Source organism: Ochlerotatus camptorhynchus, unplaced genomic scaffold (genome assembly GCF_037179485.1).
Source record: "Ochlerotatus camptorhynchus isolate MF236.1 unplaced genomic scaffold, CSIRO-AGI_Acam_v1.1 ptg000196l, whole genome shotgun sequence".
Taxonomy (NCBI): Eukaryota; Metazoa; Arthropoda; class Insecta; order Diptera; family Culicidae; genus Ochlerotatus; species Ochlerotatus camptorhynchus.
The window spans coordinates 3,751,459-3,777,640 of NW_027040686.1; the positions used below are offsets into that span (position 1 = coordinate 3,751,459).

Consider the following 26,182-nt stretch of genomic DNA (forward strand, 5'->3'; position numbering starts at 1 on the left):
AGGGCAGACTCTGAATAGACTTCATGATGTGTTCATTACGGCCATTACTTCGGATTTTAATTCGCTAATCATAATCCGTACCGTTACTTTTTGTTGTTCTGGGTTGGATTAACCAAAGAAATAATTTCCAAAACCGAATTTCAAGATACATTTGCGGACTTCATCCCCACCAGCATCGATGAAAACTGGCCGCAATTTCATACGGAACAAACGAGACCTGATGCGGTAAAAGACAAACAGCTTTCCCAATAAAAATCAACGAAAAGTGGGGAAACTTTTCCAACACTCTTCTTCCCTTCTCCTCTTCCTCCATCCTCTCCTTCAAAATGTATCTGTGGACAACTCCCGATGATGGTCTACAAGCTTGGAGCAGTAACTTCTTCTCGACCAATTGCAATGGGGGCTGTTTTCGGGAAAATGTGGCTGGTGGTTGACTTCGCGACGGTTGCCTAAGACAAAAGTAAAACAATAAATTAGGAGCACAACAGCAATCGCGAGTCTGTGTGAGTGTGTGTGCTTCAACCTAGAGCTCGGCAAAAATGTGACCACTCGCCGAAGAGTAAAACACACACAAATTAACTAATTACATTCTATTGACCCAGCAGAGGTAGATTTATCTTGGGCTGATATTTCCCGTTGATCCGCTTCGCTTCTCGTTTGAGTGGATCGAGGAGAATCCACTCATCATCGTCGCCACAAGAGATCCTGTGAAGTGGATGATGAGTGACTCCATCTCCATCAATCGAGTAGACGGTGACTGGACGTGGGAAGCAGTCTTCAGCCCAGCACTCTAATATCATTCAGTGTCTCATTACTGGATTTCATTCTAATAAAAAAAATACATTATATTTTTAAGTAAATAAACAGAAGAGAAAAGCAAGTCACTTCTGAGATCTGGAAGCATGGCAGCAAACAGAGAGAGAGAGAAAGAGAGAGTAAAAAAAAGCGAACCAAAACTTTTTTCCCTCCGTCGTAAGTGTGTAAATAAATGAATTAAAAATCTTGAAGAAAAACAAAATCAACCCAACAAGTTTTGAGGGCAAATGAAAAATTCTCCACTCGGCGACTAATGTGAGTGGCGCTGGGAGCATTTTCCCCATACATGAGTAAGAAACTGTTGTTCGTTTTTTTTTTCTTTGTTTTTTGTTACGCGAGTTCTGTTTGCCTTTTTGTTCGGTCGTTGTTTGTGCGAGCACGAAAACTGAATCGTGAAAATACAAAAGAAATATAAGAACCACCCGTACTTTCACCAAACATGTATCAGTCAAGGTTGGAGCCAAAGGTGGCGAAACTGTTGTTGGTGTGAAAACTGGCCGTGAGGAGAAAAGACATGACCGTCTTCTAGATATTAAGCAGAAGAGATTTATCTTAGAATTGTTAGCACTTAAGCAGGGAATGGAAATGGTGAGCATAAAGCAGTGCAATTGTATGTGTGTGTGTGAAAGCGATCAAGTTCGTGTAAAACTAGAATCTCTGACTAAGCAAAGTTGCTGCTACTGCGAATTTTTTGAGTTGTTCATTTGTTCTTTTTTACGATTTCATTCACCCGCTATTAGCTAGTCCAATGCTACTTACAGCTGAAGGGGGGCAACAAAGATAAAAGATGGTTTTTGTTTGAATTTGTGCACGAAAGCAAGAGGAGTAGGGAATGCGATAAGATTTGTCTGGTATCCAAAGTGGTAGCAAAATTTGCCATTTTAGTCCTTAGCTTCTTAAGACACAAACAATAATGTTGGTATTGCTAAAGGGCACAAATGTAGGCTAAGTCACTAGTCTCTCAAATCTTAAACTATCATCAGGAGCTTGAAAATAATAATACGAATCACAACTTTCTTGCTTCAAGCATTTTCCAGTGTTCAGCTTCAGATAATTAAGTGGCGAAACATTGACAAGAAAGATTCCCCACCTGATTTAATCCCTATGATGTGCTAAAATGCAGTAAGAAACGCTCCAAAGTATTTATCGCAAAAATTTTACACGCTTTATCGCAAGAAGAAACTACCACAGTAAGGAAGAATTTTCACCTTATTCCACAATCCACCGCTGTCTGAAAGGAAGAAACTTTTACTGGATTAAACCTCCACGGTTTTTGTACTCTTGTTCAACTTACTTTCTTTTTCGCTCTTCAGTTTCTTCGTAAGTAGCCTTACTGGGTAGAGGCATTACACTACTTAAATGTAAAGGCGGTGGAAAACAACTTTCTTTTAATCACTTTTTTTCCTTCAAGACTTTAACGGCTTCTTCGTTCAGTAGTAGTGTGCCACTCTTTACGATCAGCAGCTGTCTTTCAAGTAGTTTTTGCACTTCACCCGAATGCACAGTTTGCGTCAACTTTTGCCGAGTGCCTAATGATGCAAGTAATTATTTTCCTAGGCTAATGCGCCAACTGCAGTGAACGCAAGAGCAAAACTTCGCCTCCTTTGATTGGTTGTCAAACAGACGTCATTGTTCTTCTGAAGGCGATCGGGAGAAAACAACGAAATCAAAGCTTAAGAGCTGTCAAAATCAATAACAATCAACCGTGCAGATAACGATGGCAAACATCCCCCAGAAGTTGGATGTAATTTTGTTTTTGCAAGTAAGTGTCAGTGGGTGCTGAACCATTGTCCTCCACTACGGCGTGCGGTCACGCTTGTTTATGTGTGGTTGGTAATATTGAAAGTTGGTTTTCACCGTATTTGCACAGCCGATTAAACCAACTAGATTTCTCGGAATTCTCAAAAACGTAGGTTACTCAAAGACTGAGTAAAAGTTTCCTCGATTTTCCAAGAAAAACTTTCCGAATATGAGGAAAATCGAGATTGGGTAAACAGATTGTTTAGGTAAAGAGAGGAAAATTTTACTCAGTATATGAGTGACCTATGTTTTTGCGAATTTAATAGATCTCATCGGCCTTTGAGAGTGAATTTCAATAGACGAGTGCACGGATGAATTTGAGTTCACTCACTCGACAAAAAGTGACACAACAGCGGGGCCCTGTTTACTAAAAATGAACACATGTATAATACTCGCATAACATTTGAAAATGGCATATCAACTTTTGTAAACAACTTGCTAGGCTCTTTTCACGAGAACCGAAGTACGCCCACGCAAACCAAGAGCACTATCAGAAAGGGGAGAGTTTCTCCTACCCGATGGTGTTGTTAGTTTACGTGGGCGTATTCGGTTTGCGCGAAGAGGACTTAACAAGTTTTGTGTGCAAAAGTTGATAGGCCCGTTTTAAATGTTATGCGAGTATTATTCAGGTGTTCATTTTTAGTAAACAGGGCCCCGCTGTTGTGTAATTTTTTGTCGAGTGAGTGAACTCAAATCCATCGGTGCACTCGTCTATAAGGTGATCCAAGAGACGTATCTCAGTGGAACTCTCGCGTCACCTTTCAAATAGACCAATCTACATTGATCGATTCTCTTCATTGACTCTCTCTTTAGGTAATTACTTGGCTCCAATAACATGGTCAGCTGTTATACGCTTAATAATACTTTATTTGAACAGACTATATAGAAATACTAGCACGCAATATGAATGCAGCAAAGTTATCAACGAAAGAGAGAGTCGATGAAGAGAATCGATCAATGTAGATTGGTCTATTTAAAAGGTGACGCGAGAACTGACAGCTAGAAATCTAGATTGTGAGTGATGAGTATGGTGCTGAATGTAAACATAAACAAAGCAAAGATTCATATGAGAATAAGCTGCCAGTTCTACTGTGATCTGTCAAAAGTTCTTGGTAAACAAAAAAGTCAGCTGGTCGCAACTGTCTCATGAACAGCCTTATTGAGTCGATTTTTTTTTTTCAAATTGAGTCGAGTTGAATTGGTTTACTCAGTGAATAAGAAAAGTTTTCTTTGATTTTCCAGAGGTTTTCATTAAGTTTATTAGTACACTCCTAGACTGACAGGAACAGAGAGAAAAACAAATCACTCACCGAGTAACTCAACTTCTTACAATTTTGAGTTGAATCCGACTCAGTTACTGAGCTACTCGCATCGAGCGTGCTTCACACCGGAATATGACACTAATGAAAATGGATCATGGCGTGCTGTGCTCTTGATTTTCTAGTATAGGAAGCTACTTTAATTAACCAATATTAAAATCAGATTCATTTTAATAATAGTTTTCAAGAGCAATGTACACAAGCAGTGCACAGGAAAGTAACAAGGGTCCTGTAATCAGTTGATGATTTTTCCGGATATATCGCATGTCACATAATGAGGTTATTGGCTGCCGTTTTGAACAAAAAAAAAACACATCGGCGCCGGGTCCAATGAGTAGCAATTAAAAACATAAACCATCTAATTAATGCATCCCTAGCTTCAGAATGTAATCATAATAAAATATTTAAATTAATTACCATTGGCAAACACACGCAGAAACAGGAGCAGCTTTGAAATCTATGTGTAACCGTGGCAACCGAAATGTATTTCAGAGCCTACTACTAATGTCTGAATAATTACTTGAACATACAATCGCACCGCACACATATTAAACAACTAGGCAGAGAGAGAAAAAAAATAAATAAACATAAGCAAAGCATGCTTTGAAATCAATATTCACCAAACGGCAGCAATCATCAATATAACCAGTGTATATATTTTAAGTGTCACCCCGCGAAGCTGTCAGAGCAAATCTCGATTAGATCAACACACCCACAGGGATCATTCAAGAGCGATTAGGCGCGATGAAACTTCGCTGATGACAATAAGAGAGTTTGATGTTGTTGGCGATGGTGAGGGAGACGATGACGTGCAGAGAAGCGAGAAGTAAGCAGAGATCCGTTTCTTTTTTCCGCATTCGCATTCTTATCTCGACAAACAAGCAGCAGCCAAAGTTTTCTTTTGAAAACTTGATTCCTATAGCGGTGCCAAAGTGATAGATTTATAAATAGTCATTCTAGACTTATAGATTAGAGAAAGTGTTTTTTCGTCTTTTTCGTTTTCGTGGTGTGGTGCCCTGCTTTGATGAGCGAGAGTGGATACATAGTTGAGAGAATTGTTTTGTTTTGTTTGACATATCTACATATATTCATATTTATATCTAGTCTAGAAAATAGTGATAAGCCCAATAGACGATAGATGTGTAGTGGACACGTGGCAAGAGGGAAGCGATTGCCGTGTTAGTTTATAGATAGCTGAGCTGCAGAGTGCCAATCGATAGTGGCGGCATAGGGTTCAACTCCAGTTGCCGCCACCAGAGTGTGTTACTGACCTTTGTTACCGGTTTTTCTTGTGATATATACTAGATATGAAGTGCTCTTTTGCTGCTATGTTCTGACGATTTAACTGATAGGTATTAGAGTGAAACAGTGGGCTGGATGGATGGTGACACATGACAGAATCGTTATGCAAAAAGTAATTTTTTTAAAGACTGATTTCAGGGGGTAAATGCATGAGGATTCATCATTTTTCAGAGCATCCGTTAACCAAAATTGAGATCTAAAAACTTTGTATACCTTCCTGATCAGGGTTGTTAATTGATAACCATCGGTAACCTCTGCATTGCCGCTTACAATGCAAATTCACCATTGCAGACGTTATCGATGGTTATCGATTAACAACCCTGTCACTGACGATAACAGGTTAAACTATTGCCATTAACCTTAATAGTACGTTCAGACTACCGAGTTATAACATGTTATAACGGTTCTCAAATAATTACAACACAGAAACCACCATCAAGATAGCGCTATAACATGTTATAACTCTGTAGTCTGGACAACGCATAAGGCGCAGCTTGCTGATCTTCAAGAGTCCTTCTCCAGCTGTCAGCTTCAATTCAACTATCCATTCGCTCATTGATAACGTCCAAGCTGCAACTCGCTGGAGTAAATTTGTCTGCAACTTGCGCAATGTTCATCTGTTTTGACGAAATTCAGCATAACATTACTTTCTGTACAGTGCATCACGAGATTACATCTAAAGCAGACATTCGGCTTCTTTATATACTAAAACAGAATCGTCCATACGGGTGATCCCTCATACAAAGCTTTCAGCAGATTTCAAATCCTTTATCGGCAATGTAACTACTGCTAAACTTAATCTTGAGGCTGTTCATCGTTGGAGAATATCAGTTCGTCGTCAACTCGGACTGAATCAGCCCAAGTAGCTTCAATGCAGCATCAAACTTGATGTTCCAGGCCTTACCTAGATTGCTTGACAGTCTTGATCAAACGACAAACCAATTGGGGATATCTCGAAACATGGCGGTTGTTCTATGACAATTTCTTCGCCCAAAACTCCTTGCTGAAACGGATGTACCTCAAGACGGTGCTTGGCCGCCAAAACGAATCGGTACCGCGGTGAACTGTGACGAACGTCAGATGAGTAGGTTCCGTCGTAGTCCACCCCTATCTTTCGAACACCACGTGGGCCTTGTGTTGATTGACGTTTCCACTGGCATCGTGCCTGCCCTTCGGTAGATCCATCGACACCGAGGTATTGTTGTTGATTAGCTGCGGTCGGAGTTGTCCCATGATAATCCTCCTGGTGCGTCATCGGATCATCTTTCCCTCTCCTAGCGTCGGCTAGAGTAGCGCTGAATTGACTCTGGTTGTCGATGTTCGTGGATGGTCGACTAATGTCGTGATTGCGTCCATCAAAAGAACTGCATTGTAACTTACTTACTTACTTAAGTGTCCTGAGCGCCATCCCTGGCGCAAAGGGCCAACGTGAAAGATCTCCATCCTGGGCGATTGTTTGCTTTCGCCTTGACCTGGGCCCAGGTCAAATTCCGGTCGACTTGCTTAATCTCCTTGTTTAGGCTTCGCCGCCATGAGCCCCTGGGTCTGCCTCTGCTGCGATGTCCGGCTGGATTCCAATCCAGCGCTTGTTTGCAGATTTCATTTCCGCTCTTCCGTAGAGTGTGGCCAACCCACCTCCACTTACGTTCCCGAATTTCTGTCGATATCGGCTTCTGGTGACACCGTCGATGGAGCTCGGCATTCGAAATCCAGTTGTGAGGCCACCAAGCACGAATTATATACCGCAGGCATCGGTTGATGAACACCTGCAGCTTCTGTGTGATCTCCGCTGATACGCACCATGTTTCGCTAGCGTACAGCAGTACAGATTTCACGTTAGAGTTGAAAATTCGGATCTTCGTGCGGAGACTAATCTGATTTGACTTCCAGATGTTTCGTAAACTCGCAAAAGCAGCCCTTGCCTTCTTGATCCGTGCACCTATGTCACTCTTGGTTCCGCCGTCCGACGCTATCTGGCTGCCAAGATATTGGAAACTTTCAACCTTCTCCACTTCCTGACCAGCTACCGTAAAATTGGATGGATTTCCCGTGTTGATATCCAACGATTTAGTCTTGCTGACGTTGATGTTGAGACCTGCCGCTGAGGAGCGTTCGGCGAGATCGTCGAGCTTACTCTGCATGTCAGAACGCCGTTGTGATACTAAAGCAACGTCATCCGCCAAATCTAGGTCGTTTAGATGCTCCATTGTAATAGGCTGCCAGAGCAACCCACGGTTCGGCACACGGTCGATCGCACCAACCATTATCTCGTCGATTACGATGAGGAACAGTAGCGGTGATAGAATACATCCTTGCCTTGTAACGCATTGTAACGCCATCATATTTGCCTGGTAGTTTGTGATCCAGGTCGCTGTTTAACATCACCTGTTACCAGGGATGGAAAATCATTTACATTCATTTCGTGCATTCATTTACATTCATTTGCCTCTAACTTTTTTCATCAACAGAGTACCATCAAATGATGTATCATGCTTTTGTAGATTTTGATATTAACTACAACTTTTGTTAATAACTAAAATCTGAATCTCTTATGCATGATGAAATAGAGCTGGCCGAACATGTTATTGTTTTTCAGTGAATGCAATTTACATTCACTGAAAAACAATGGTGGGTTCTTATCGCTCTGATTCATCATGCATAAGAGATACAGATTTGAGTTGTTAACAAAAGATGTAGCTAATATGAAAGCCTGCAAAAACTTCAAACACTATTTTACGGAATTCTGTTGATGAAAAAGTTAGAGGCAAATGAATGTGTATGAATGCACGAAATGAATGTAAATGATTTTCCATCCCTGCCTGTTACCCAACTATACATAAAGATTGCCACGGTGGAAACACGGGGATCACTTTTGATCACAGAATCTGTCGACTCGGCACTCGCATCGCTGGTATCTACATTCGCATAGGTGGTGTCACTAACAAACACGTCATAGTCGTTCTTGAAGCTGTGGTAGTGTTGTCTCAACTTCAGGTGACAACGGAGCGACTTCCTTGATGTCTAACAGGAGCACCGTATCAGCTAGAAATCCATTATTCACTAGTCAGCGTGAGATAGGCACTGTCGGCACTGCCAGCACATCTCCGGCACACTTGAGGCACATTGGGAAAAAAATTAGCACAAAATAAGTGTGAAGAGTGACTACCCCCTCCAAATACAGGAATCCTCTGGTAGTGTAGTGCACTCACGGCTATTTCTCGATTACTTTTTCGAAGGGACGTATCAGCTTTTGTAAACAATGCATTTGATCGTTGGTTTGGCGTAATTGGTAGCTCGCCCACGCATACTAACACTACCATTAGATAGATGAAATTTTCTCCTACCTAAAAGTGGTGTTAGTATGCGTGGGTGATCTATCAGTTACGCAAAATCGACGATTGTTTACAAAAGCTGATACGTCCCTGCAAAAAAGTAATCCACATTATTTCCCACAAGTGTAGCTATCAAGCTTTTGATTGGTTTTATGTGGTTAATGGCAAGATGAATGTATCCCATGCAGTACCGGCAAAAGTATATCACCTAATTTTCGGATGTTCCTGAATCTTATCGGTATATTTTTGAGCATGATAGACTTAATTTGTATGAAGTTTGGGCAATTTCAATAAATCGCTTCTTTTTGCTATAGATAGATAGATAGAAACTGCAATTTTTGATGCTTTTTGATGCAATCTAGCTCAAAATTACACCACTAAGTCCTGACCAACCAGCAGACAAGAATTCTGAAAATTTCATCAACATCCGGAAAAGTTAAAGACCTTTTAATTTTTTGGAATAGAAAAATATATTAACGAAGTTATATATGTACTAATGTCCGGAACTGATACGAACAATTTGTTTTATAAATATTCACTATTACTCCCATGTTGTCAGTTCTCAACCGATTTTGATAAAACAGCTTCCAATTACCAGGTTAGCTAATGCCATTATCGCCAATATCGTCAACTCTAACGTCAGCAATGGATATTTACTGCGTTATCAACCTGTTCCAATAGATCAGGAAATGCTACAAAATTTCGCTTCAGCTTTTGAAACTAGCGAGATACCACCCATTAATTATGTCACTCTCCAAATTACAACTAAACAGTCAATCACCATCCAGCCCACTGCAATTGTTAGTCGGTGTGTCAATCAACGAATAAGCAACTTTGAGGTGATATTAGGTTGCGGGAGTGATAATGAGTGTTCCATTTGCGTAGTCGTGAATAAAACTTCGTCCTTCTGGGCCGAACCAGCCAACCTTCTGCTAGAGAAGGTCATAGATAAAAAGGAACACGAAGGACGAGGTCGGATTTTAGAGTGTGTGTGTGTGTGTGTATGTATTTTACGATCAAATCAACGAAAGGCAAATCAAAACAAATCGAATAGCTTTTAAGACTTTTACTCATGTTAGTTTTAGAGTGTGATATCTCAGTCGCCGGAAACCATACGCTCTCATTTACTCGTAGTTTATAGCTCTATCCGGTTATTAGACACTGTTTAATATTAGTAGTTTATAGATGAATTTTCCTTTGATTTGCGGTTTGCCGTTTTTGTCCAAATGTCAGATCCGAAACTGAATTTCTATTGCTGTGCGTGTGTGTGTTTGAATTCATAAACGGGATCGGACGAAAAAAACAAAATAAACGAAAACGTAGTCGGCCATGAGCGAAAGGAACACAGCGTCAACAATGTCAACAAAAAAAAAGCGCGCTTAGATGCAACCCTCGATTACTTTGTTATTTCTTTTTTCCACAATCGACATCCGTTCAGTTGGTTTCTCTCAGTGTTTGCTTCGTTGTTAACGAGTTTTGTTTTCCGTTTGTTTTTTCGACATATTTATTCGTTTTCCATATTACTCAATGTCCGCCTATTTATAACCCTATAAAAGCCTAGTCCTAGAGCACTCCCATTTACTCCTTAGAAAACGCCATCAATTGGACATCCTGCAGCCAACCCCTGGCCGGATTCGCCAAAAAACGAAATAGTATCTAAACGTAGTTTTTTTTTTCTTTTTGTTTTCTGCATTTTTAGATTTTATGTGGTCGCTGGGGACTTTACCTGATGGTAAGAAAATTTAAATTTTTTACTAACTCTACTTTTTTCAAATCAAATAAAAAAAACAACAACAATAAGAATGTGATTTTGTCTCACTTTGAACTTTGATTTCTTCCTCAGAGCAACTATGTCTCTGTTTCTTTTTAAACTCTTTTATTCTAAACGAAAACCTAAATTCCTCGTAAAACGCTTCTAAAATCAAAGCAGTGAAATTGGATGAACTGATTCGAATGGTTTGTGTTTCTCTTTTTCCTATCTTTATTCTCGAGAACTCGGATGTTGTAAACAGATATCTTTCGGAAAATTTTTAAATTTCTCTTACTATCAAACAAACAGAAACGTCAGCGAACAATCGATAGCTCCTTGCTTTCCATTTAGAACACTCTCTTACTGTTTTATCCCCTCTAACTCTCAATTCGTCACCACTTAGCAAGTAGCGCTTATTCCTTTGCATTAACCGTTTCCTTTCAGTGATAATTTTGTTAATCTTATGAATTAAACTCGCTATTTGCTTGACTAATTTTGCCAAACAAACAAACAAACATACAAGAAACGTTTCCTTTTGTTTTTGAACCCCATCTATCTGTCGCTCTCAATCTAAAACATCAACAAAAAATCGATCAATGTTCGCAATTCACCATGATTTTCGTTTTCAGTTCTAACCAATATTCGTAACAAGTACCAATCGGTAGAAATCAAACTAGTTCAAAATGCTCTTAATGTTGTCTTTCTTTCGATGTAATCCTTTATGTTTGATCGTTTCATTCAAAACCAGTTTCCATTTCTCATCCTACAACAAACGTGCAAGAAGAGAAAGAGTGTTAAAAGGAATCATTTTTCAGAATGTTTACGAAACTGTAAGTATGCTAACAACGGCTTTAGATGGCAGCCAGTATGCTGGTTATTGAAATCAGAGACTTGCGACAGTCTACCAGCTCTTATTCGCAGTAGATGAGACAGAATATTTTCTTTTATTACAGGGCATGGTGTACTCTATTAGCTAGATTCAAGTAACTGGACAGAATATTAAAAAAAAAAAACAAAGTGCAAGATTAACTAACTATAAAACTTTCTAGCGTTACTGTTGCGTTTTTTCACCTTACCGAGTCCATAATATAGATCGAACATTAGAACACATTATCCTACTAAAGGATGTGAACCATAGATGACAGACCAACTAGTTTGAGAATTAGATTCTTCCTACAGTTAGTGATACATTTACAGTAGAATCATATTTAAGCAAATAAGTTGTTTTCCAGACTTAGGGCACTGCTGTTGATGCTGTAGATCAACCGAGTGGGATCGCATCACTGATGACATCATATTCAACGTCTATAGTTCATAAACATGTGAATGCCAACGAACAACCTGCTTTCAACAGTATTCAAACGCCTACGATAGTTATAAATTCACAATCACAAGGATACTGTTGACTTCCGTTTGATTATAAAATTGTTTTGAAACCCACTCACAAACCCACACAATAGCATCTAAAAAGATCTGAAAAGTGAAACTAGACGCCAAACAACCAGCGAATCCAAACACATAAAGCAACCAATGATACAAACAAAACGCTTGCTACGACTACCACGACAAACTTTCTTTGCAACACAGCTCAATCGGAGTGGTAGAAGGATAATGATATATTGCTTGCCTGCTTTGTTGTTAAAGTCATAGCTTGATCGGAATCGAGAAAAGACATAACAAAAATAAATCCCGTTAACACTCCGAATACGGTGGGTAAAAAACTTTACGCCGACTACGAAGCCTCCGAAACACGTGTAACAGCAAGTTTGCAATGATATAACTTAGCCATTTCTTGATGAATTTCCAAAATTGTGGTACCTACCTGTAGAATTCCTAGGCTCGTTACACGTTTGATTTTAAAGGTGTGTTTTTGGGTTTAAGATCCATAGTTTAGATTAATGGGCACAAATGTTCATAATTAGCCAAAATACAGTCATGGTTCCTATAAAAGAAACCTGGAGATAACGGAACGGTCCTGGAAAAATCCGGAACATTCGTAAAAGTGGTCTATCCATAAACCTCCATCTAGAACTCCGCAGTTTTTTCGAAAACATTAGGAACTGTGATATAAGACAGAATTTGGTTTCATGACATAAACATTGACTAGGATGGTCATCGGACCGTCCTCCGGAAGATCCGGCACATCAGTAAAAGTGTTCAATCTATGAAACTGATCCTAGAGCTCCACGGTTTTTTTTTTTCGAAAACACTTGGGACTGTTATATATTAATTAATTAGGGGTCATGACATAAACATGTTCCTAGAACAAGGGGTAAGTCACTCAGCACAATGTGCCTGAATTATATTTTACACAGCTTGGGCACATCCATCGGCACATTGTCGGCATACCTTTGGCACAATCTCGTAGGGATTAGATTGTTGTAAATAAAATGGGAGCACTGCTGGACAACTGTCATTGAAGTTGTTCAGAACATCACAGTCATGTTCAGGAACATCTTCTAATTGAATATACCAGAGGAACTCAGACCAGCAGTTCACTTATAGATCTAAATACGAAATGTAGGTTCCAGAGTGGACTCAAGAGGAAGAGCCAGTTAATCAGACCTCATTAGTACCTTTAATTCAAATAATGCTGCAAATCACACAAAACAGACTAAAGAAGTCTATTCATCATCCTCTATAGTCGGTCTCTAACAATGCTCCCCACCGGTTCCAACTCTTTCCGGCCGAAAAGCTAGATTTCTGGTCTGCCTTTGAGGGCATTATAAAACACTAAAACACAGGACTTTTATTATCCTGTGGATCACAAAACACCAAAAGTTCACACACCTGCCAGTTCCCGCGTCATCCTCAATCCGATTTATCCTTGCGATTTCAAACCAAAACATTCAATGTGTCAGAAATACCGGGTTGCCGGGATGGGTATTTTACAAACAATCGCAGCTTGCTCTATGACCGGCACAATCGGCATACTTGCGGCACACTGACAAAAAATATGACCCAAGATTGGTGTGCGGAGTGACCTACCCCTTGACCTAGAAGGCCGTGGGACCGTCATTCGGAAGATCTGGAACATTCTTAAAAATGGTTAGAACTCCGCGGTTTTTTCGAAAGCATTAGGAACTGTGATAAAAGAAATAATTTGGAGTTGTAACATAAACATGGACCCGAATGACCATGAAACCGTCTTCCGGAAGATCCGTAAAAGTAGTGTATTAATGATACTGATTCTAGAACTTCGCGGTTTTCTCGAAAACACTTCGAAGTGTGAAGTTTTCGAAAAATATCACAGTTTATTTACAGTTTCATGAATGAAACACTTTTACGGACGTTCCAGATCTTCCGGCTGACGGTCCAATGGCCATCCAGGTTCATGTTTATGTCACGACCCCAAATTCATTCTATAACACAGTTACTAATATTTTTTTAAATAAACTGCGGAGCTGCAGGATCAGTTTCATGAACTTACCACTTTTAAAGATGTTCCAGATCTTCTAGAGGACGGTGTATACGTCACGACCTATTTTTTCTTACATCACAGTTAAAAAAAAACCAGTTTCGAAAAAACCGTGGAGCTCTAGAAACAGTTTCATGGATGAATCACTTTGACGGATGTTCCGGATCTTCCGGAGGATGATCCCATGGCCATCCAGGCCCATTTTTATGTCACAACCGAAATTATTTCTTATATCACAGTTCGAAGTGCTTCCGAAAAAAAAATCGCGCAGCTCTAGGATCAGTTTCATGGATTGACCACTTTTACAGATGTTTCGGATCTTCCTGAGCACGCTCCCATGTAGCCATACGGGTTTGTGTTTATGTCATGAACCCAAATTCTTTCGTATATCACAGTTCCTAATGTTTTCAAAAAACTGTTGAGCTCTAGGATCAGTTTCGTGGATTGACCAATTTTACGGATGTTCCGAATCTTCCAGAGGACGGTTCCGCTGTCTCCAGGATCAATATATAGGAACCATGACTGTATTTTGCCTAATTATGACCATTTGTACCCATTAGTCTAATTTATGGATCTTAGGCCACTTGCAAAACCCATAAACACTCCTTTAAAAAACGTGTAACGACTCTTTTCGCTTTTGAATAAAGTAGACGAACCTATTTTTAATTTTTCTTTTACAATCAAAATCACCTACAGACTCTAGGTATTTTAGAAGCACCACATTTTATTAAAAATTCACAAAGAAATGGCTAAGTTATGCCATTGCAAACTTGCCGTTACACGTTTTTCGGAGGCATCGTATTCGGAGTGTTAACACAAGTATATCTTCCCGTAACGTGGGTAGATCACCTTTTTTTTGGTATGTTACGGGATGTAAGATCTACCACCGATTCCTAGTCCTGACTACTTCAAACTAGGGGAACAGGATTTTTCAGTAATCCAAGGAACACATCTTAGTCCTTGTTACTTTTTACGCCTTGTTGATAGTGACAAGACTCGGCTTTGTCTACCGAGGATGATCTTGAAACAAGGAAAAACAAATGAGTTAGTTGTCTTCATCTATGTTATTCCTAATCTTCTATTCGTTGTTCTCTAGTTTGAAGTGGTTAAGACTAGGGTTCTGATGCATGGTCATTATCGGTGTCATACCTTAATTTTGTTGCTAAGGAATCCAATTTTGACTGACAAAGGGGCGCGCCTTTGGAGGGTGTTTCAACACTCCGAAGGGTATAAATAGCGGGACCTTTCAATTAGAGTCAGATCCTTGCGATAAATGCAAGAGTGGCAACTGTAAAAAAAATCGAATACTTCATCATTTCTCAATAGTGATGGAGTAATACGACATGCACTAAACTAAGGACACGGGATATACTACAATAGATCAATTTACTGGTCGCAGTAGCGTTAGGTCCCGAACAGAGGAAAAAAAATATTTTCTTTGGCTTTACTTCGTGAAGCAGCTTGCCAACAATTTGTACTAGGATTGGGCGATCTTTGATCAATCTTTGGAAGATCGATCTGTTTCATCCCGATTTCCGATTTTTCGGTTCGATTCTTTGTCCACGAAAACGAACGAAAAAATCGATCTCTTCTTTCGATTTTTTCGATCTTCAAAAAACAAAAGGTGTTGAATTTTGTAATTGTATTTACATCGAAAAAACGATTGACTCTCACCCCAGACTGCGAGGTAAATTTAAGGAACATAACTTTGGCACCGATTTAATCAGTGGATCGATTCTTGATCCAAATATAAGATCGATCCGTCAAGATCCTAATTTGTACCGGTCCGAACGAGCTGTGTTGCAGGAGTTGTTTGTCATGAAAAAAAGAGGCAACTCCCACATTTGGACCCTACCTATCCACCTATCGACTCATGAACCGGGGACCAACGGCTTTACTTCCCTTCCGAAGGGAGGCGTGATCAAAGATTTTATGCCTCAGAACATCCAGGCGGCGCTGACTGGGATTAAACTCAGGCCTTTTGGGGTGAGAGGCTTACCCCTACACCACCGGCGCCGATGATAGGAAGCTTATAAAAAATGCTACCTCTTGTGGATTTTCCTAAGTGGACATTCTTAAATTGACAAAAATCGTAGAACAAATACTTTCGGATATTTGAACTTATTATTTAAACATTTTTGCAGTTATTTTTATATGGAAAACGATTTCCTTAAGAGTGGTTTCTGTACAAAAGTTTTCAAAATTATGTTTAAATATTAAGCTGAAATAAATGTCCCAAAGCATTTGTTTTTAGATTTTTGTCAATTTTAATGTGTCCACTGTGAAAATTTCACAACAATCGGCATTTTCATAAGCTTTCTATTAAAAATATATAAAAAAAATAAAAATGTACATTTTCAAGTACCGTAAAACGGGGTATCTTTGATAATGCGGGTAATTTTGATAGTATAATATAAAGATTAAATTTACTCGATGTGCATTTTCCAAATTAGAAACATTTATTCCATATTGTAGCTTAGGGTATTTCCGTTGATATCGTATATAGTTTTTATATAGAATGTATAACATATTTTACAAACATATTAACAAACAATTTTCGTGTTTTTCGCCTACTTGAAAAAGCACTCAAACCATCACTAATGAAATGTATTTCCGATATAGCCATCAAACATATTACTAACGGATTGACTGTTGGATCCTCAGTACTTGTTTTAAAAATATTAAATTTGAAAAACATTCATTGTTGTAAAAAATATTATGAATATCACCGTTTTACGGTATCAAAATTTTTTTTTTTTTTTAATTATTTACAGAAAATTAACAAAAAAGTCTTTGGGGCTTATTACGGATGTTACTTCACGGTGAAAACTTTTCACTTGTCGTCACGGTGAAGTGATTTCCATTTGATTTGTACGGCAATCACGGCTCTTATTCTGAGTATCACTTCCTTATCACCGTGCAGTGATACCCGTAATAAGGCCCTTTGTATATTTTTCCTGGATATCACTCATTTTTACAAAAACATTGTCTCAAGCACCATTCTGATTCGGCACTATGATTTTTTGAAAATTATTGAATCCGCTATTGTTTTCGGCGCCGTCGGGTTTTTCTTAGGCATAGCGTCTCTGATCACACTTTCCTTTGGAAGGGCAGTAAAGACGTTGGCCACTGATCCATGAGTTAATGGGTCGATAGGTCCAGGTGTGGGAGCTGCCTTCCTGGCGTTGCACATTGAACGTACGAAATAAAAAAAATGGGACATGGCCATGAGTACTTCATTTGAGTGGTAAAAACTTTTGCTTGAGGGGGGGTATACACTCAGATTAATAAGATAACTTTTTTATGCATCATTAAAATTGATGAACATTTTCAAAAACATTGAAAATGACATTATTTTAAGAAACTTTGTCCAAGCTGACAATTTTCTATCTCTCAAGTGGACGAAGTTATAGGGTGAAAATGGTGGACGAACTGTAGTACTTCCTTAAAACCCAATTTTACCATAACTTTTTGGTTTAAAGTTTCCAATTTTTCCAATGATCTACAAAATAGAGAATTTAACAAATGCACATTTTTGCTGAAAGCAGAGAATGTCTACCTCTTTGTTTAAAGGATTAACATCCGTCTTTATGATTTTATAACACTGATTTTAAAGGAATGTATCTTGCAGGTTTTATCAACTAAACTCAACGTAATCTCGTTCAGCAACTTATTCTCTACTGTCACATATACAATTCATAAGAGGATCCAAATGGATGCGTAATGAATTTTCTAATAAAGTACCCCAATGTTTTGTTACCTTTTGCTGTTTTCATGATTATTTTTCCAAGTATGTACATTTGGGTTGGTTGAAGCTTTGAAAAATTTGTTCTCTACCTAAGTCCGAGTTTTGGTGAAATTTGAGCAATATTTGGATTTTTTGGTAAGCAAATTAATAGGATCGTTCCGTTTCCCATACTTACATACTTATCCTGGACCGACATCCCTCAGGATTGCACCTGCATCACAATGTTACTCCAATTCACTCAGTCCGTTGCTGCTTGCCTCCAATTTCTTGACCGTCCCACACCGGCCGGATTCGAGGCACACACCATTTTTGCGGGATTGTTGTTTAGCATTCGTAAAACGTGTCCCGCCCATCGTACTCGTCCAGCTTTCGCAACTTTCTGGATACAGGGTTCGCCATAGAGTTGCGCCAGCTCGTGGTTCATCCTTCGCCTCCATACACCGTTCTCACATACCCCGCCAAAGATGGTCCTAAGCACTCATCGTTCGAAAACACCCAGTGCTTGCAGGTCCTCCTCGAGCACCGTCCACGTCTCGTGCTCGTAGAGAACTACCAGTCAGCGTCTTGTACATGGTACATTTAGTACGGGGGTGAAGTTTACCCGACCTCAGGGTCTTTTGGAGTCCGTAGTAAGCACGACTTCCGGCAATTATGCGTCTACGAATTTCTCTGCTGCAGTTGTTATACGACGTCACCAATGATCCGAGGTACACATATTCATCCACCACCTCGAACTCATCTACGTCGATTGTCACGCTTCTGCCTATGCGAGCCCTATCCCGCTCGGTTCCTCCAGCTAACAGATACTTTGTCTTCGACGTAATCACCTTTAATCCAACCCTCTCTACTTCACGTTTCATAGTGGTGTATTGCTCCGCCACGGCCTGAAACGTTCTTCCGACAATGTCCACGTCGTCAGCGAAGCAGATGAACTGGCTGGACTTATTGAAGATCGTGCCCCGCATGTTAAAGCCCGCACGTTTCATAATACCTTCTAGCGCAAAATTGAACAGGAGGCAGGAAAGACCATCGCCTTGTCGAAGTCCTTTGCGAGTTTCAAACAAGTTTGATAACGCACCCGATATCTTCACGCAGCACTGTACACCATCCATCAGATCCTGAATATCAGTCGGTGCAGACAAGTGGCCAACTTATTTGGGCCCATTTTCATAAGTTTCGCTCCGATACCATCTATCCCAGCTGCTTTGTTGTTCTTAAACTGTCGGATATCATCCTTAACTTCACCTATCGTGGGAGCTGGCATGTCCCCCTCATCAGCTGTACCGACGAAGCCATTCCTCCTGCAACCTTGTTCTCCCGCCGCTGCGCCGTTCAGATGTTCATCGTAGTGCTGTTTACACCTTTCAATCACCTCACGTTCGTCCGTCAAGATACCCCCCTCCGTTTTCCATACGAAGTTTAAAAATCTCCCACAAACCGAGATATTAACCAAATTTGTTCTAACTTTTCCCAGTTGTTTGGGACCTGAATAAGCATTGAAAGTGCAGTGGGGAAAAATGGACATGAAAACAGCATAACGTAACAAAACATTAAGGTACTTTATTAGAAAATTTATTCCCCCCCTTGTTGATCACCCTATGAACTGTATTGATATCAATAGAGCGTACGATGCTGAACAAAATAACGTTCAGATTAGCTGCTAATACCTGCTAACCTGCAAGTTACACCCCTTAAGCTTCAACAAAGGGTAAGTAAATTTGTGTTCTACTTCTTTTTGAAATATCATTTAATCATCATCATTAGTGTACCCATACATTTACAAATTATTAATAAGGAAATTAAAAATATGTACTTCATGTTTTTAGAACGAAAATTTCTTGGGTAAAACACATTCACAGTAATTACTTAGTTGTATTCTTCGAAGCATAGCACAATTACACGCAATCGAACACACGAAACTCAAAACAACTACTTCTAAAAAACTCTTGGTGAACAAAATTGATCACCAAGAAAACCACTTCAACTTTACTGCTTTGCTAGCAATCGTGAAAGTATCATTGAAAAAACCTTGCCAGATGTATTACCTCTAGCAATGAATGTATGTTCATTAAAACAAGTAATTGTGAAGTTTGACTCAATAGCATAGCTGAGTGGATGTAATTTATGGTGAATAAATATGTGAAACAGAAAAAAAATCAAAAATGACCATTTTAGGCATTTTATCGGTCTAATTGAAAAAGTCACAGAAGATTGAACTAAACACTTACAGGAAATATGGCAGCAGTGCACGTAACCTACCAGTCGCTTTCCCTCTCATGGCGGTAATCTCCAATTCGGATCAACTTTCAATACCGGCCCTGATTGTAGGATCTGCCAAATGTTTATTAAGGATCGTATTGATTAACACCGACGTCGACACCATAACAGCCTGACATTCGTGTTCAGGATTTAATCAGATGATAATACCGGTTGAAGCTTACCACCATCAGGAGAGAAAACACAATTTCTCACAGCGTGGTCTGGAAATGTGAATGTTTTGTCTACAACATCCTTATGCACTAGGCTGGCTTGCAATTGCTCATTACAGCTAAAATGCTGAAAGCAAAAATTATGTACCCCTTGTAGAAACTTAAAAATTACTTTTCAAACAATCTTAAAACTGACGTTATTCCTTAAAACGAAGAGATACCTATTTGTTTTTTTCAGCAAAAATGTGCATTCTCAATGCAATTACTATTTTGTAGAACATTGAAAAAATTGAAAACTCAAAAAAAAACATCTGCTGTAAAAAAGCAGGTTTTAAGGGAATACTATCGCCTGCACTCCTTTTTTAACCCTATGACTTCGTCCAGTTGAGAGATAATAAATTGTCGTATGGGACAACGTTTCTTAAAATGATTTTATCTACAATGTTTCCATGGATGTCCATTGCTTTTAACAAGACATATTTTTGTTTTATCTGGGTATGCACCCCTCTTAATCAAAAATTTCCACCACTCAAATAAAGAACTCAAATTTAAAAGAAAATTAGAAGGCATCAAAATGCTACACTCAATAGTTTCGATGCAATTGGCCATGTCTATCTTTTTTTGATTACGTCCCACTGTGCCTAGTGCTGCTGATATAAGGGAGCATGTATTGTACGTCACGCGAAATTTGGGGAAAATGATATTGAACCTACTGCCAATTAATTTGCTTTTAACAATTAGAAATTTAAGGCTAAAGCACATAATTAAGGCTAAGTACAAACAAATTTGATTTGGTGATGTATATCTAGCAAACTAATAACTTTCAAGAAACATTGCTTACAAAGACGGACCGTTGCATACAATATTTGTAATGCGACATTAAATCTCTCATAACTTTATATGAGCTGATATACCTGTGTACCTAGTTTTGTCATTGCCCCGTAAAATACAAATTTTTATTTTTGAATAAAAATTGTCAGGCATCATTATTCGTTCAGTAGTGAAATTCAAAATTTAACTCTGCAGCATTCTACAAGATATTTTTATTAGCTTTTAGAGAAAACTATGCAAGGAGAAATCATTCAGCTCTAAAGGATTGTCTATCGACTCGACAAAAACTGAACTAACAATCGTACCAACCACCAAGTGACATGATAAATTAAACCAAAAGAAAGGGAAAATAATATCCCGTCCAACATTGTATAAATATTAGAAATCCATTGAAAAAAAAAAATAAACTTTTGGTTTCGTGCCCGAAGAGTTAATTTGAGAAGAGGCTGGATAAAATTAATCTATTTATATTTGTTTCAAGGTAGGCAAGAAATAGGTGTGGTTAGAAAATTGTTTTGTTAATTTGAGAAAGACCTTTTGGTAATTAAGTTGCATTTGTTGCATATTTTTCATTATTAAAAAAAATGTTTTGAGATAAAATTGGTTCGTTAGTTAGTTGGGATCAGTTTACCATACCGAAACATTTTTTTCGGCGCGTTTTTATTTTTCTAGAATTCTTGGGGGAAAAAATTATCGAGAATCCAAGAAAAACGGTTTTTTGCATAGATTTCTAAGAAAATTTACATGTTTCTATCTCATTATGAAACAAAATTGGACCCTCAGCAAAACCGAAAGGTCGATCTTTTGTGGTTTTTGCGTCCAACTTTATGCCATGATGACTTACAAAAACTGTTGTTGAACGTGATTTTTTTATATATTAGATAAAAATTTATATTTTTATTCATTTTTGATATCTTTTCCCTATTTTTTTTTTTGAGAATCATAACGTAATATATTTTTTTCGGACAAGTAAACTTCCTCTCAATGTAAATTTTAATTTTTTTTTTTCAGTGTGGGAATGACAATTTATGTTTTTCAATGCAATTTAATCAGTTTTCTTCAATTCACTCTTTGAAACAATGTTTGAAGATATCATATTTTTTTAAATTGATTGTTCTTGAAAAATTAAATACGCTCAGTTCTTTTCAAACGGCTTCAAACAAGTGGATTTTCTTTTTAAAGGAAAACAGGTATGCAAAGTTGCTTCAAATCTCAAAATCTTAAAACTAAAAAAAAATCATGTGAATCTGATAGATACTTTGAAAAGTCGATGGTCTTCTCGATAGACAAATTCATTCGAAACTAAGCTATCGTTTTAGATTCTGGAGGTGAATGGAGGAACCCTCAAAATAATGATGTTGGCGGAATGTTTTGCTGTGAAAGAGGAAAATATGTTCACCTTTCTTGATTATGTTATCAACCGCAGGTGCTTGAAAAACAGCAAATGAGCCTAGAAAAATAAACGCATAATAAAAAAAGGTGCTTGAAATCGACGTCCACGTGGGATATTTTGTTTTCTGTACCGATTTTGCAGTAATCCAGCTGGTGTCCCAGCGGTTATGATCTCCCGGATTTTTAATGTGAGGTTATTTGAACTGTAAATCAGCTTAGATCTGTAGACAGTTCAAAAATAAGACCATGGAAATTTGCCAGATGCGTCAAAAAATATATATTATTTGGAATTTTTGAAATCGTTACCCAAGTGTGGGAACCCAATTTTAAAGCTGGTGGTGTAGTGGTAAGCGTGATTGCCTCTCACCTTAAAAGGCCTGGGTTCAATCCCAGTCGGCGCCGCCGGGATTTTCTGAGGAATAACATCTGTGATCACGCCTAAGTGGAAAGTAAAGCCGTTGGTTCTAGATTCATGAGTTGATGGGTCGATAAAATAGGGTCCAGGTATATGGGAGCTGCCTCCCTGGCGTCGGTAGCATTGGTACTCAGTACGGAAAACAATATCGACGGAAAACAAATCAAGGAAAAAAAAACCCAACGTTGAGTGGTGCATCAAAAGAGCCTTTACGCCTTAAAAAAAAAAAACTTCACGGTAACCGCAAAATACCCAATAATGACTACAAAGTAACCATTTTCGAGGGAAACTGAGACTACCCATTAAATAAGAAAAATTTTACCCATTTATGAGTAATTACAGCTACAAAACTGAGTAGTAAGTATTCATTTGTGAGTAACAAATACTCATAAATGGGTCATCCCAGTCTCCCTCGAAAATACTTACTTTGTAGACAATATCGAATCTTTGATAGCCATTTTTGGAGGTGGGCTGTTTAAGGTGTTTCGCTGTGAGATCCTTATTCTCGTTTCCACTTAGAAACTTTAAGTGCACAAATATCCGCTTCTACAATACGTACCACAATGAAACTGTTACTCCACGTTTGCTGTACTGCAGCATACATTAAGTAGCTATTTCATGTGAAATGGGGCATTAATTGCCGAGATTTCTTGTGCATGAAAATTCGAAGCGGAAGAGCATGTATAGCTTACGTGGTGGCCATTTGTGGACTCTACAAGGAATCACCTTAAACTAAAGCTAGTTCACTAGCTCACCAGCTAAACCAACGAATTTTAGTTGCTCCTGAAATCTCATGCCGATAGACGGAGAATTGAGCGAGGACCTAAAATTCGGAAACTAATTGTTTGATATGTTGTGTAAAAAATCCTACATTTTCAAGGAAAAATATAAAAAAAAAGTACAATCAATGTTTTTCAACACAAAATCCCATTTTTTTTTATTGCTATTATAAAAAAGTATTTTTGATTACCTTTCATTTGATGTTTTGACCTTTGAAATCAGGTGCATTTTTGAAAAAACTCGATTTTTTGGCCACCCTATCATGGAAATGGTTACCCTAATGACAAAATTAAAAAAATACCGGTTTAATATTTTGCGATAAGGAACAAAACTACCAATTTTAACGAAAATTTGAGAACCACTGTATCGTTTTGCTAAGAAATGGCTGTATAACAAACCCTATGAAAGGCAAGAAAAAAAAGCAGGAGCTTAGAATTGCCAAAATCGAGATCTTACTGCATATCAAATTTTTTGTTCCATAGACCATCCTCCTATTGATGATTCATTTTAGGTAACGGAGCCTTTCAGTCCTAGTATTTAATAAGTATTGATTGAATTATCATAACGATGTTAAGTCTTAGATGGCTAGATAATTTTGTATGACAGTAGTTAAATATTGTACACATAAAGCCCATGTTTATAACGATTGAAATCTAATATAGGAGAAATGGATGCGACCAAAAATATCCATTAGTACCGTCCCAATGGCGTGTTCATCTAGATAAAAATGATAAACAGCAGATTTTTAGCGATGGGCCTAATCTTAGATCCATAGGCCAACATTAGAGCCATTTCCCCTATGTACGCAATTATTTTATTTTTTGATTCTGTTTAATACCTAGTATACATTTTCAGCAAAACTCGTCAGCTCAAATTTAAGCAAACTGAAATTAAAATATTCAATTGATTGAATTGCACACATTTTTACTCATTGAAATAGTTTGACATCCAGAAAACAAAAATACATTGATATATTTTATCATTTTCGTAAGATAACTGGGTCCATTCACGGCCTAACTTTCTTTCCTTTCAGATCACATAATTATATCAACAGATTTAAGAATTTAGCTTTAGTGATTGTGGAATCATCTCAGTGGTATTTAAGTTAAAAAATCGTACTGGGTTTCAGTGAAAGACAAGTTACCTACGTGAGAAATGTATTGTAGGAGAAATGGCTCTAATGTTGGCCTACAGATTGGGCCTTTCGATACAAATCTCCTGTTCTTATATTTTTATTTGAACAATACATCATCCGGATAATACAAATGGATATTTTTGGTATCTAGTGGAAGATTGACAAAAAATGCTTCCCCTGAAATTTAAGAATGTGCCCAACATTATTAGCAATGTGGTTGACATTAGGGACATTAACCCTATCACTACGTTAAAAACACACCCTACTAGCTAAGAATAAGTCATTCAAGCAATTGTATACTAGTTAGGCAAAAATTACTGATGTTAGATGAAAATCAAAAGTACATATTGTGACAAGCTAACCATATTTAAGATTGTATTATGTAAAACTAGCTTACTAGCAGATTCTGCCGTCAGCAAACAAGCATATGAACTAAAAAAAAAAACTAATGATTGAAAACACATAAAATGATTCCTTTTCACGGTCTCTTTCCACTCTTCCTATCATCTCACTCAAACAAACTACATATGCAGAAAACGAACGAACTAACCATTTCCGTCTGTTCTTCTCTTTCTCTCTTCCCATCTCTCCCGCTGCAGGTTTCCCCGCCGCCGCATACGCTGCGTACGCAGCCGGTCGTGGCTTCTCCGGCTATCCGAGCTTTGGACTACCGTACCCCACAGGTAACCTAAATCTGGCCACACTGCACGCCCACCTGGCGGCGGCGGCCAGTGTTAGCGGTGCAGCTGCCGCGGCCGCCGCTTCCGCCGGTGGACATCACCACCATCCTCACCATACCCACTCCGCCGGTAATCATTCCTCCTCATCCTCGGCTGCGGCCCTCCACCATCCGGCATCGGCTGCGGCCGCGGCAGCAGCTGCAGCCGCCGCCGCCCTCCACCATCATCATCATCCTTTGTTGTCCTCGTGCCACCCCCTGCATCACCACCACCACCACCATCATCCGTTTGAACACTTGGGCCTCTTCTCGCACCACACCCCGGGGGGACACTTGTGAACTTGTGAGAAGAAGACACGAGGTGGCGGCGGTGCAGGCTCTATCCAAAAGGCGGTTGACGGAACTACCGACGCAGCCACCACCGCCACCGTCGTCGAACGAAAGAACCCAAAGCAATGATACGCGGGGAAGCTGGTGGAGGGCACCTTGCCCCCACTGGCCGGGGATCTTCGGGGCTGCTGTGGTGATTCTGATTGTTGCTACTGTTTTACTTGTTGTGATGATTGTTGTTGTCCTCGCTGAACGGAGAATTACGAGGGGGTGGGAAATATTTGAAATGAGATGTTTTTCATGGGATGTTGCTTATGAAATTGAACGCATTCCTTCCGCGAAAAATGCCAACTTTTTTCTATTGTATATGTTGAAACGTTAAGGTTAAGAGAAAATTGCAATTCGATCGAAAATTGACAACAAGCTTTAAGACGTCAAATTTGTTATGATTTCATGGCGTTCACGAAAGCAATTGATTAGTTAGCTTAACTAGAGTCCAAATGAAGATGATTTCCGCCCACGCAAAAGAAAGAAAAAGAAAACGAAAACGATCCTGCTTAGCTTGTGAAACATTGTTTTAGCGACACACAGATGATTAGCATCTCATTTACTAGGATTAGCACGTGTTTACCATTGTATGCAGCGTCATAAATGCAACGATGTAATTTGAAAACAGTATTAACAGTTAGACAGTAATCTAGCCTCC

General features: G+C 38.8%; 1 protein-coding gene across 5 annotated transcripts in view; it reads left to right on the top strand.

Annotated features, from left to right (window-relative positions):
- Positions 1-26,182, top strand: part of Rbp6 (RNA-binding protein 6) — a 1,960,266-nt gene that overhangs the window by 1,818,508 nt on the left and 115,576 nt on the right. For 3 of the 5 annotated variants that reach the window (XM_065223773.1, XM_065223776.1, XM_065223774.1), the window contains 2 exons: positions 10,269-10,301; positions 25,067-25,150. In XM_065223773.1, coding sequence (XP_065079845.1) covers positions 10,269-10,301; positions 25,067-25,150 — 117 coding nt within the window. The remainder of the gene's footprint in view (positions 1-10,268; positions 10,302-25,066; positions 25,151-26,182) is intronic. The other 2 variants (XM_065223775.1, XM_065223778.1) reach the window with 1 other exon arrangement.